At 44.1% G+C, this 12,496-nt stretch overlaps 1 protein-coding gene across 7 annotated transcripts in view; it reads left to right on the top strand.

Moving 5' to 3' along the window:
* The first annotated feature begins 407 nt into the window (after positions 1-407).
* Positions 408-12,496, top strand: part of FLI1 (Fli-1 proto-oncogene, ETS transcription factor) — a 113,615-nt gene continuing 101,526 nt past the window's right edge. The window contains exon 1 of one of the 7 annotated variants that reach the window (XM_015592057.2): positions 408-601. Coding sequence is in view for 3 of the 7 variants with exons in the window: in XM_025049144.1 (XP_024904912.1) it covers positions 1,177-1,224 (48 nt within the window). In the remaining 4 variants the exon portion in view is untranslated. Of the gene's footprint in view, positions 602-736; positions 930-969; positions 1,305-1,464; positions 1,561-1,801; positions 2,121-12,496 lie in introns of those variants that run through there. The other 6 variants (XM_025049142.1, XM_025049144.1, XM_015592056.2 and 3 more) reach the window with 6 other exon arrangements.

Genomic DNA, 12,496 nt, shown 5'->3' with positions numbered 1-12,496 from the left:
TGGAAACTCTGAAGGGAAGAGTGAGAGGGAGGATGGCTGGGCCAAGGGGAGGAAAGGGTTAAGCCTGATTTCTTTTAATTGAACTCCAGAACTGGTGGCCCCAGGCAAAGGGGGGGGGGACTGACCCCGCTAGCGGTAACCAGATGTGGCGGTCTCAGGGGAGCCCCGGAGCAGACCCCTGGATTGAGAAGCAGACAGGGGGTCGGCCCGGCCCCCATTCCTCCCCCCCACACTCCCCCATACACACATTGAGTCTCAATTGCTGGCAGCCTGCACCCGACACTCCAGGTCTGGTCACGTTCAGACCCGTGTCTGTATTCGAACCCAAAATTGGAGCTGAATTGATGAGACTAATTTCGAGAGAGGAGGGTGGGGGGAGGGAGGGAGGGAGGCGAGCGAGCTCTCGGGCTCAATTGCTCCTGAAGAAATAAAGAATTAATAAGTCACCTTTTTCGCCGCTGTGGACATCGTTTTGAAAAAACTATTTTTTTTTCTTTTCGATTGACTCGGACCTCTTCTGGATTTTTTTCCCTCCTTCCCCGGGTGGACTCTTAAATAAAAGTGAAAAAGTCCAAAGCGTGGTCTGGAGAGCGTGGACAAGGTAACCTGTTTTGGAGGTCGGGGAGAAGGGAGTCAGACTGAGAGCGCCTGGGGGTCCCGTCGTTGGACCCGGACTTCTGATGTTGCCCCAATTGGAGCGTGTGTCGGCACTGCAGGGGGACTGGGGGCCTCCGGGTAGCGCGCGGGGGGACCAGAGGGGGGGCAACCTGGAGGGCGAAGGGAGGCCCGGCCTTACGCTGGGTGGGCATGGTGGTTGGGAGCACGGGCCCCGGGATCTCACTGGGGGAAAGTCTGAGGCTGGGCCGCGATGTTGGGTGTTGCGCTCTGGAGACCTGCTGACCAGCGTGGAGGGAACGTCCCGCCCGAAAGTAGGTTTCCTGGGGCCCAGGTGGCACTGCGTAGGTGGATCTGGCCTGGGCACCTGGGTTTGGGCCACCAGGTCCGGTTAAGCGCCAGGAGTTTGACCCTAGAGGGCGCGGATAGGTGGCCTGGGGTACCGCTGGTCCCCGCCCTCGGCGGGCGCCAGGAGCTCTCCAGGAGCAGAGGGGTATAGGCGCGCCTTCCGGAGGGCGCCCGTCTGCTAACAATGAGCTGGGAGCCGAGTCCGCGCTCTCGATGGCCCGTGTCGGTCCGAAACCGCCCGGAGTCCGCGTCGCTGTGTGGGTGAGCCGCTCCTGGAGTCAGCTGTGACTCGGCAGCCCAGCGCCCCAGTGGAAAAGTTCTCGTTGGATACATTTGTAATGGTCGGTTTGCTTCGGTCTGCGTCTGGATCTTCCCGGGCAGTAGGCTCCAGGTTATCCCCAGCCCGAGTAAACTCTCCCGCCCCTCATTCCGCCCCCTCCCCCCCCAAAAAAAGTTTGACTCCGGCTGGAAAAAGCATTAATGAATGTATCTGTGGGAAGAAACGGAAAGTGAATGAGTCAGGAGGGCCACCTTCGGCCAACGGCCCCGGGAGAAGGAAAGAATCCAAAGGAGTTTGGGTTTGGACCTCGGGAGAAGGTGTTGGGGGTTGGGGTGCAGACTGCGGGAATCAGGCCGCGGGCGCCGGGCGCGGACCCGGGCATTGTTCCCAGCTCGCTCTTATCTCCCAGGAGCCAGCATCCTGTGTGCGCAGCGCATGGATGTATCTGGGCATCTTCGCATATATTTATATAATGTGTGTGATGCGAAAAGCAGGAGCAGTAGACGGGAGGAAAAGGGGAAGAGGGGGTGTGGAGGGAGGGAAGACGCGGGGGAGAACAGAGAGAGGAGAGAGAGAGAGAGAGAGAGAGAGAGATAGGACTTCCTCTTCATTCGCAAAGTGAAGTCACTTCCCAAAATTAGCTTAAAAAAAGTTTCATCCGGTTAACTGTCTCTTTTTCGCTCCGCTACAACAACAAACGTGCATAGGGGAGCGCGGGCAGGGCGCTCGCAGGGGGCACGCAGGGAGGGCCCAGGGCGCCGGGGAGGCCGCGCCCCGCTAATCCGAAGGGGCTGCGAGGTCAGGCTGTAACCGGGTCAATGTGTGGAATATTGGGGGGCTCGGCTGCAGACTTGGCCAAATGGACGGGACTATTAAGGTAAGAGACCAGGCGGTGGGCACAGAGCGCCGGGGCTGGCCAGGGCTGCGGGGCGGCGAGCAGGCTGGGCGCGGGGCGCCGGGGTCCCGGAAGACGTGGCCATTCTCAGTTGCTTCCGCGCCCTGCTTCGCGCCGTCTCCTCCCGCGCGCGGGTGGCCAGTCTCACTAGCCGGGACGACCCGCCGGGCTCCCAGCCCTGGGCGATGCCCCCTGTACCCCTTGCCCCAAAGCAGAGCCCGGCCCCCTTCCTCCGCGCTGCCACCCGGCTGCAGGCGGGGGCGGTGTGAATTCCGGGACCCCGGGCGCAGATCGGAGCCGGGGGGCCGGAGTCCTCGGGTCCAGCGCTTCCCACCCTCAAACATAGCGCCCTGGCCTGGCACTGTTCATTCGCCTGTGGCAGGCTTCCCCTCGACAGAGGCCAGAGGTGGTGGGGGTGGGAGCTACAGCTCGGTCTCTGCCTGGTGGGCCCTGGAGCGGGCAAGTGGATTAGTGGCAGGAGAATCCGGGTGCAAATGTTTGTTTCTTGGGTCTGTTTGAGCTGGCTCCTCCAGATGGAAGCCCTGTTTACATGTCAGCGCAGGCTGGTTTCCCTTCCTCTTGGTATTTCTGTTGCCGGTTCTCGGAGCTCAGAGTCTCCAGCTCCCGGGGCTAACGGGCCGCCCCTCCCCTTCCCCCGCAGGGGCAGGACGTCTCTCCGTAGCCTTAGTCCGCGCAGCGCCCCGCTCGGGGCTCCCGCACGCCGCGTCCGAGCGGGCGCCCGCTCCCGGGAGAGGTCCCCGGGGGTCGTCTCAAAGACTGTCCCGCGCCCTTCAGAGCTCTTTCTCGTAAGGTGGCCGGCCAAACCCTGCCCCTAACCCCTACCCTCACCCCACACCCCATGCCTGGGTCTAGGTTGCAAACCTAGAAACGCGACTGAAGGTCTGGGTTTCATGTCCGACCTCGGGAGGGTTGACTGCCTCCTTCCTCTGGAAGGGGAAGTTAGGCCGGGAGCAGAGAGGAGGGACAACCCCTAACGCTACTGGCCTTGGAGGAGCGAGGGGAATGAATGGGACCAGGAGTCCTCTGGGCTGCGAGGCTGTGGTGCAACACCAAGCAAGAATCGGTCTGGAAAAACTATTAGACTGGTGAGGTGAGGACTGGCAGAGCCCGCCATTCCTCCAGAACCCAAAGGAATCAACTGCTTGCTCCGGGCTGAGTAAGAGAAGGCTAAGATGTTGGGCTTGGAGAAGTCAAGAGATTTTTATCATTTGGGTGGGGTAGTGGTTTTTATTTTCTAAGGTTTTTTTTTTTCTGAAAGTCTGAAAGATGCTGACTTAAGTAAAAGACACCAACAGAAGGAACTTGAAAATCTGGAGATAAGATAAGTGGTTATAATGGGTTAAAGGGTGCCTGTGTGATTCTTGGTTCCTCAGGTTTAAAGTCTGTGGGTGAAGAGTGGGTGAGAGAGGATTCCTATAGCGAGGGTGGAGTGGTCACTGGACATTTTATGCTTCTTTTTCTTCACGTTGTTGTGTGCATGCAAGTGTCCCAGTATTTCTGGCTTAGTAATAAGATGCTCCACTCCAGAAAACTCCTTCTCGTTAGGACACTTACCACTTACCCAGAAGGAGCCCCTCTGTTCCGGAAGGGTGGTAATATGGCTCCAGGATCTTGATGTGGACACTCTAAGGAGAAGTGAAGCAATTTCTCCAAGATGCTCAGACCTCTAAGCACAGGCCCTGAGCAAAGGGAGGAAGCTGTGGTCTGTGTACCCAGGATGTGCTAACCTCTTTAGATACACACAGGGATTGTCATGGTAGGCAGTGAGAACAGGCTTTGACCAGGACTCTGGCACTTCATACCAAGAATGGGAGTGAAGGTCTTCTTTTTCATGAAGGTGATGGGAACTTGTGAGTCTCTCCAAACCCTTCACAGGAGCACTCTTGCCTCTCATCCAGATGACCTGGCTATGTAGACCCACCCACAAGGCAATGGCTTTTTAAGCTATCTTCAGTCCCTAAAGTTGTAGAGGATTATCTTTAACTGTATACTTCGGTAGTTAAATTGTATGAAAGCCACAGCTCTCTGTTTATATGTGATCTTTGGATCTTGGGGTTCCTGGACCCCACTCCCACAATGGTTTAAACAGTGTTATTGGAGAGGAGAACGGGCAAGGTGAGGCCAGCTAACTTCTAGTTTCTGTATAAAAATGCACAGTTCATTAAATCTGTCTGAGCTTCAAAATCTTTGCAAAAATGAAAGAATGGAACTAAGTTACCTCTACAATAGTATCTTTCCCAATCTTCTCTATGCCTAAAATATAATGGTCGTATGTTCTTACAAGAACATGTACTGACGTCTATGAAACACAATGTTCTATAGTGATAGAGGTCTGAAGATACTATATATCGTATCTAATCTGCAGACACAAATCCAGAATGTGTATTCCCAGTTTGAATGGCCTTGAAAACTCATCTTTGAGTAAATCCGAGATATGATTTTTATGCACCTGCATATTTTTTCCTCAAATATAAGGCATGTCTATATTTCGAAATCCTTGTCAGTTTCTGCACTGAGGAGGTATTTGGTTCAGGATGCCAGAGAAGTCTGGATTTCTTTACAGAAGCCCTTTATTTGTGCACAATTCCATCTGATCACAAAAATCTCAATCTTATTGCCCTTGTTATAATAAGTCCTTCCGTATTATGTTCTCTTCTCATTTCCAAGAATGTCTCCTGGGAAGGCTTTCGGCATCATGTTGGGAACACCAAAGTTTGCCTGGCCATTTCACTCTTTTTCTGCCACAGTTAACCTGCAATATTAAACAGCACCCTACCCCACCCCTGCTCCCCACAGTGATATTATCAGTGTTGAAAAGCACGTGATACTGGTTGCTGCTTTAAGAAATGACCTGGTTTCAAAAACTGCATCTTAGTTCTAAGCAGTCTTCAATTGAGTCTAATTATTATATCTGTGGAAGCTTGATTCGATGCACATGGCACCATTAAAGACGGTGCAACAATCAGAGAAGGTGCAGACATGTGAATGAAATAGGGAAACAAACAGCAGACTTAGAGTCAAGAAACCATGGTTCACTCTCAGCTCTGCTACTTAGTTGCTGATTGCCCTACAGCAAGGCACTTAGCTCCTTGAGTCTCAGTTTATTTATCTATGAAATAGGCCAAAGTACGTCCCTGACATAAGTCACAGTAAGGATTAAATGATGTCTGGTACCTTAGTTGAATGCACATTGGTTGAATTTCTCCTAGGCAATAGGGCTAGGATTGGTCAGAAAAGTAGATCATAGGTCTGGATTTACCGTAATACATATTTCACTAATTCAACAAGTAATTATAAGTTTCTTATGCTCCAATACTCAAAACTATGTTTTATGTGGTCCCTGAGGGGAAACAGCAGCAGGATGAATACCTCCAAACAGAGATTTTACTTTTATTCTCAAAAAGGGATGCTGCCTTCACTTTGAAGAGTGAACTCCCTCCCACCACCACTCACACCTTTTCACCTTCATGTCACCTAGATTCATTTATCTGTCCCCTTGACCACATAGAATTGCTTCCCTCCGGTAATTACCAAATGGTGAATTGATGTTTGTATTTATTTTTGTGAATAATTGCTACCAAAAAAAAAGCTGCCTTCTACTTCTGCTTCTTTTCAATTTTAAGTTTACAGATTTGCAACTTTAGAGATTATTTAGCTCAATATTCTCATGTTTTGGGTGGAAAAACTGAGGCCCAGAGTTGTTTAATGAATTATCTAAGATCACACAGATAACTGAGTCAGGGTGAGAATTCAGGTCTCCTAACCCTCAGGCTAGTGTTTTTTCCACTATCCCATGAAGATTTCATTTGCTTTCATTACATTATTAGGAATTATAGAATCCTTGAGGCAGTGTGTGTGTGTGTGTGTGTGTGTGTGTGTGTGAGACAGAGAGAGAGAAAGAGAGAGACAGACAGACAGATAGACAGAGACAAAAAGACAGAGATAGCTTTAAAAGAAAAATCATGGAGAATCTGGCACTTTGGATTAAAGATACTTCTGTTATTTAATTAAAACTGTATTACTACCATCGAATTAGTTCCATACTTTAAAAAACGTTCCACATTTTCAGGTAGGATTTTTACATAACTGTTTTCCGAAATAAATTCTCCTTTTCTTGCAGACAAACAATGTCTCCATTACCAGGAGTCACCAAAAAATATAGTATGTTACTTAAATATAGTATTTTACTTAACTAGGCCCCTTTACAGATCAGGAACAAGTGGGCTGAATACCTATTTCAATTCTTTTAATTATTGACTATTTAAGTATTAAATATTTGACTATTTAAGTATAATACTTTCAGATGCATTCGAACATATCTTATGGACCTTCCTTCCAGGCTATGTAGTAAGTAGGTCTTGAATAATAACCACATTAAATAAGGTTTTGAATTTTCAGTGTCTTTTTCTGTTTGAGGTCAACAAGTTAACTTGGCATTGATTTTCAAAGTGGTTGATTTAAACCAAGCCTATTTTCTAGAAATGTAACATTAGTCTAATGTTAATACTGGTTGTCCCAGGGGGAAAATTTTTTATGATGATGAACCACTAGGCAGGATTTCTTATGGACTGAGGCCTCTATCCTACCTCTAACTTCAAAAATATCTCCAAATTGTAAGTCAATGCTCAGGCCATTGGCAAAGTCCTAGTCTTCTCTGGGAGAAGTCTCATTCTCTCTGAAGCTTAAGAGACAGATTTTCAGATTAGCAACCAACTATACAGGATTAGAATGGAAAATCTGCTATTTTCATTCATTTTAAACAATGAGCTGCATTATGAAAGTATAGAATAATGTCTTTGTTTTGTTTTGTTTTGAATAATATGACTTTCTTTTTTTGGTTTGTACTTAAAAGTCTTTCTAAGTCTATCTTTTGCTTGTTGTTTTGTGACAAATTGAGAAGGCTAATGGACATTGGCCACTATGTACACACACACACACACACACACACAATCTCACAAAATCTTCAACCAACTATAGTAGCTTTTTTAGTAATCTCAGAGCTGTACAGGTGTCTTTTCCTCTATAGAAGACTACACCCTGTTTCATTTTCTGTTGCTTTTATGATTTATATCTATAGTGTTCATCTCATTCATGTGTTAATTCATCAGTGGAATGGTATTACTAAGTGATGTCACTCTAATTCTTCTACTGACCTTACAGACCCAACATCAGTCGTCTGTGTACTTTGAGATGTTTCCCCAGAGGCAATGGATAGGGTTTGCCTATCCTCATGTTGTCACCTTAAGGCCAATATTTTGGAATTTTGACAGAATTAGACAACATATGGAATAACCTTGTGCAAAGCTGGCTGGCCTTACGGGAATCTATAACCTTAGCCTCACTGGCATTACGTTAATGCAAGTCAGTAACCATTCAAGTTGGTAAGTTCTATTGCGTGACTGTCGTGCAGGGACTGAGCTAGGTGACTAAATACTGTCAAGATATAATGTTGGTGGCAAAAAGGCTGCTTCCCTGGAGACCTAGCAGGAGGATAAGCCATGTGTGTGTATGCACAGCAGAACACACTAAGTGTTATGTTAGCCTAAAGGAAGGAAAGGGCAATTTCAAATGGAAAGACAGAGAGAGACCTGATAACAATAGTTATTTACATAGTCCCTTCTGTTTACAAAGGACTTTCACCCTTGTACTTAATACTCACAACAGCCCTATGGGAGGTAATATTGTCACATCTCTGTTTCATATGGGAGAAATTAAAGTTCAGAGAGGTTAGGAACCTTGCCTAAGATAACAGCTAATAGGTGACAGAGTTGGGTTTCAAGCCCAGTGTTTCTGATTCCAGAATACTTGCTTTTTTCTACACACAAGCCACACTGCCTATTGGCATAGGTAGATAGGCGGACCTGGACAGTGGCTTTGAAGGATGGGTAGAACTTGCACAGGAAGATATGGTTCAAGGTCTTTCCAGGAAAGTGGGACATGTTTGTATATGTGTGAGGGGTACATATGAAGGTTAAGGTAGGAGTGGAAAGATTCTGGAGGACCTTAAATACCATAACAAAGAATTTGAGTTTTATAAAATATATAGAAAGGAGGAATCACAAAGTTTCTAGTAGAGGGATGATCTATTGAGCTGGACATATCTCTTAGGAAATGAATCCTTCCTATTCTCATACTTCTCCTTAGAAAATGGAGATGGGAGTGGCTCCATCACTTATCAGAGGCCACAAGAAATGAGTAGCAGACAAAATTAAACAACCAGTAATAGGTTTAGGCAACCAGACCGTGCTATCAGCTGTCTTTTAAGATATGTTTATTAAATATGGAGACTGGGGAGGGAAGAGAAACTCTATTTCACCAGATCCCATAAAAATGTGCTTATCCCTTTACTCCCTTAAAATGTGTCTTCTTTCACAGTGTTCTGGAGAGTCTACCACAAAATGCATTTTCAATTGGGCCCTCTCTCCTGGTCTACAACGTTAGTTCCTTTTGAGAATGAGTCAGCAGATAGTAATTGAGAAAAGACTAAAAGGAAAGGTTGTTTCCCTGAGACTCAAATCGAATTTCTATGGAAATTCAGACAGGCCTGACACACTGTCATAAGTTGATTGGATCCATTGCATCACTTAAAAACACTGACATTTCACCCAAACAACCCCAAATCTCAGAGAGTTATTATCATCATCCAAGTAGGATCTGAGATTAAGTGTTCAGATGCATTTTCAGATAATTCAAATCAACTTTACAGCAGCTTCAAATTTGCTTATACCTACAAAAATACTGAACCAAAATACTGAAATGTTTAAGATAGTTCCCATCTTTGGGGAACAACGTGCCTGCCATTTAGTTTAGAATCAAAATCCCAGAGTATGCAATCGTTCAAGCCACCTCCAAGAGCATGCAGACCTGAAAATTGAAATGCCTTCCCAGCAGCGGGGCCCATTTACTCAGACAGTGCTGTGTGTCCAAGGTAATGAAAGACCTTATGTCACATCTCAGTGCACACATGCAAGAGGCCAGAATTACAGGTGCCATGGGAGCTTTAACCTTGCATTTCTAGACACGTGTGGGTTTCACATGTCTACTGGAATCTAACATTCCAGTAGCAGAGTGTTAGGTCTGCATATATGGGTATTCATTAATTTTATGTGTGAAGGAGTCAGAGTGAATGATTTTGCAGTATTGTTCATGTAGCACAAAGATGAAAACAGGTTAATATGATAAAATTACTCAGCTTGTGAGTTGTCTATGTTAATGCTGTTACAACCTATCTAAATGCACATATTTATGGGAATTGCTTATTGAAAATTCTTATGCCTGAAGAGTCATTCTGTCTTTTGGCATTTATCACTTAATTCATACTCATTCATTTATTCATTCAATCGAAGGTTGAATAGTACTGCCAGGTACAATATTCAACAGAACTCCACATAAATGAATGAGAACAAGATGTCTATACTACTATTTCTTCCAGACATCTAGAGAGCAAAAGTTTCTCTTTTTTAAGCTCTGGCTATTGGCCATTCCAAAAGAAGCAATATTCATTGGAGAAAATCTTTATTTGTGGCTTTTTATTATTTAGAAATTTAGAAATGTTTTCCCAGAATTAACACGCAGAGTATAATTTCCTTTGCCCTTTCACTTGTGGTGATTCTAGTTTATTATATTGACATTTTTAGAAAAGTAAAGAATATCGAGAAAACTCCTTCTTATTATTCTCCTTTGCTCAGCTTTAGTTCCTCTATTCATATATTAACAGAGAAAAATACCACATATAAAGTGAAAAAATGAGCACCTGAGAAAGACTATTTTGCATACATAAAGCAAAGGACAAATGACTTAATATACAAAGACCTTTTACAACTCAATAACAATAAAAAAAGACCACTTGGAAGAAAAATAAGCAAAAATGCTGTGCATATAAAAACAATGCTAGAAAAAGAAATGCAAATGGCCAATAAACACACGGAAAGGATCTCAAGTACATGTGTGAAGACATTTATATGAAAATAATGAAATTCAAACACTTATCTCCAGTGAAGATAACAAAGATCAGAACAGCTTAATCATGCCTCATGTTGGAAAGAGTAAGGGGACATGTCTCTCTCCTACACAATTGGTGGGAACATAACTTGGCACAATCATCCTGGAGGACAATTGGGAAACATCTATTGAGATGTTAAATATTGGTACAAATTTGTTAATAATTTCAATTCTAAACATTTATCTTACAGACATATTCATTCAGATACCAAAGGTATATGTACAATATGTTTATTGTAGTGTCGTGTGTAATGGAAAAAATCATAAAGAATCTCCATGTCCATCATTAGGGGACTAGATAAATAAATTATGGAAGATTCATGCAACTGTTACATGGAATAAAATCAATTGTCTGTATACACTGATTTAGAAAGTTCTCCAAGGGATATTGTTACATGGAAAAAGGCAAGTTACAAAATGTGTGCTCTCGTTTCTGTAAAAAAATTGAAAACAAACACATATATGTGATTATTTATGTATAGATCATTTCTGGAAGAATATACAAGAAGCTATTAACAATGGTTGCTTCTGGGCAGGGAGAAGTAGATTTTTATTTTTTACTCTATAAACTTATGTAGCATTTGATTTTTTAAATCACTAGTATATATTACTTTTGTAATTTAAAAAACTAGTGTAAAAAATAAAGAGGGACTATTAGAAATAAACTTATAAAAAATGGGCTGGGCACCATCATTCTAGCCCAAATGTGCTGATCTCAGAGACATTTAGATCCTACTTTATAGTAAATACAGAGAAAAACTGTCCAGTCTAGGATCTGGAGACCTGAATTCTAGCCCTAACCCTCTTCACACAAATGAGTTATGGGATCTTAAGCAAATCACTTCACTCCTTCAGTATTCATATAAAATTGCTCATGTTAAAGATTTCTCATGTATAAATGGAAGTATGATTTCAAAATTTCCTTTCAGATCCCATGTTTATAAGATGCTGATCCCAAGCATGCTTTAAAAACATTTCCTATTTTGGGGCATGGATGACTGAGCCTCTCATAGAAGCTCTATCTGGCCCATGTGGCTCTTCTCCACAATCCGAGGCCTAAATTATAGAGTGATCTTCAAGGCCAGTTGAAGGCTGGGGATCTTAGGAAGTGCTTTATGAATTTCTGTGAGCTGGTTGTTTTTGTTACCAAGTGACACTGGTGCTGTGCTATTCCCTTTGCATTAATGAAAACTAGGAATAGGGTCTGACTCCGCTTTGGGATCTTACACTCTTTTCCAAAATTCAGGCTCATTTAAAATTCAAAACACATTTGGCCCCAAGCTCCTTTCCCCTGGACTTTTAAAAAAGTGCTGCTTAATTGAAGGGAAATTGAATTTGTCTGGTTTTGATTCATTTACACTAGATTTAAACAACAACAACAACAACAACAACAACAATATTTTGAGGACTTTTTTGATGTCCAAGAAAAACTTTGAGCCTCTTAATGAGTTTTCTGGAAGACTTTTTTTCTTCTTCTTTTTAAAACAGGAAGTGGCACTGCACTATGGGCAAACACAGGCAACCCCGAAAGGCCCCAATTCAGTTTGAAACTGTATCCCCCACCATTTTGCATGAGCCCTAATGGCCTTAGCGAAGGTCTTTCTATCCCTACTCCTCACCTAACAGCAAGAGACTCACTCACTTTCCACCTAAAGGGGGATGACAATGAGGAGGAGCAAAGTCACAAGAAGAAAAAAGAATAAGCTATTTATCTAGGTTTTACTATGCGCCAATACTGTTTGAACCTTTGCAGACATATTCACATTTGATCCTTAGAACAGTACTATGATGTATGTATTATTTTCATTTTGGAGAGATGAAGTAACTTACCCAAGGTCATTAAGGTAGAAAGTGGAAAAGCAATGGTTTGAACTTAATCCTGTTTGCCTCCAAAGTTCATAGAGCTTAGCAACTGTGCTGCATTACCAGATAGACACACATATCCATGAAGTTTAAGCTCCAAACCTAACCCAGTTTTTGAGGACCATATAGGTTGTATTGTCATATGTTTTGTTTTCTAGTCTAAGTGACTCCTATCCACAGTCTACATCACTCAAATTCATGGTGTTGCCCATCACCCTTTATCAAGAGGGCCTCAGCCTTGTATTTTCTGGGAGAGAGAGGTGCAGGTGCACTGGACAGCGGGCAAATGAGGATGAAACCAACAGGTTCTGTTTAATTGTAATGAGCTAACGAGATGATTAAAAAAAGGGCTATAGCTCGATAGAAAATAGCATGTTCTTTGACCTGGCAATGCTTCCTTTTCTACCCTCCTGCCTCTTCTCTCTCTCTCTCTCTCTCTCTCTCTCTCTCTCTCTCTCTCTCTCTCTCCCTCT

The sequence above is a fragment of the Pteropus alecto genome, unplaced genomic scaffold (genome assembly GCF_000325575.1).
Source record: "Pteropus alecto unplaced genomic scaffold, ASM32557v1 scaffold135, whole genome shotgun sequence".
NCBI classification, from domain to species: Eukaryota; Metazoa; Chordata; class Mammalia; order Chiroptera; family Pteropodidae; genus Pteropus; species Pteropus alecto.
This window is presented reverse-complemented; position numbering and strand designations above follow the sequence as displayed.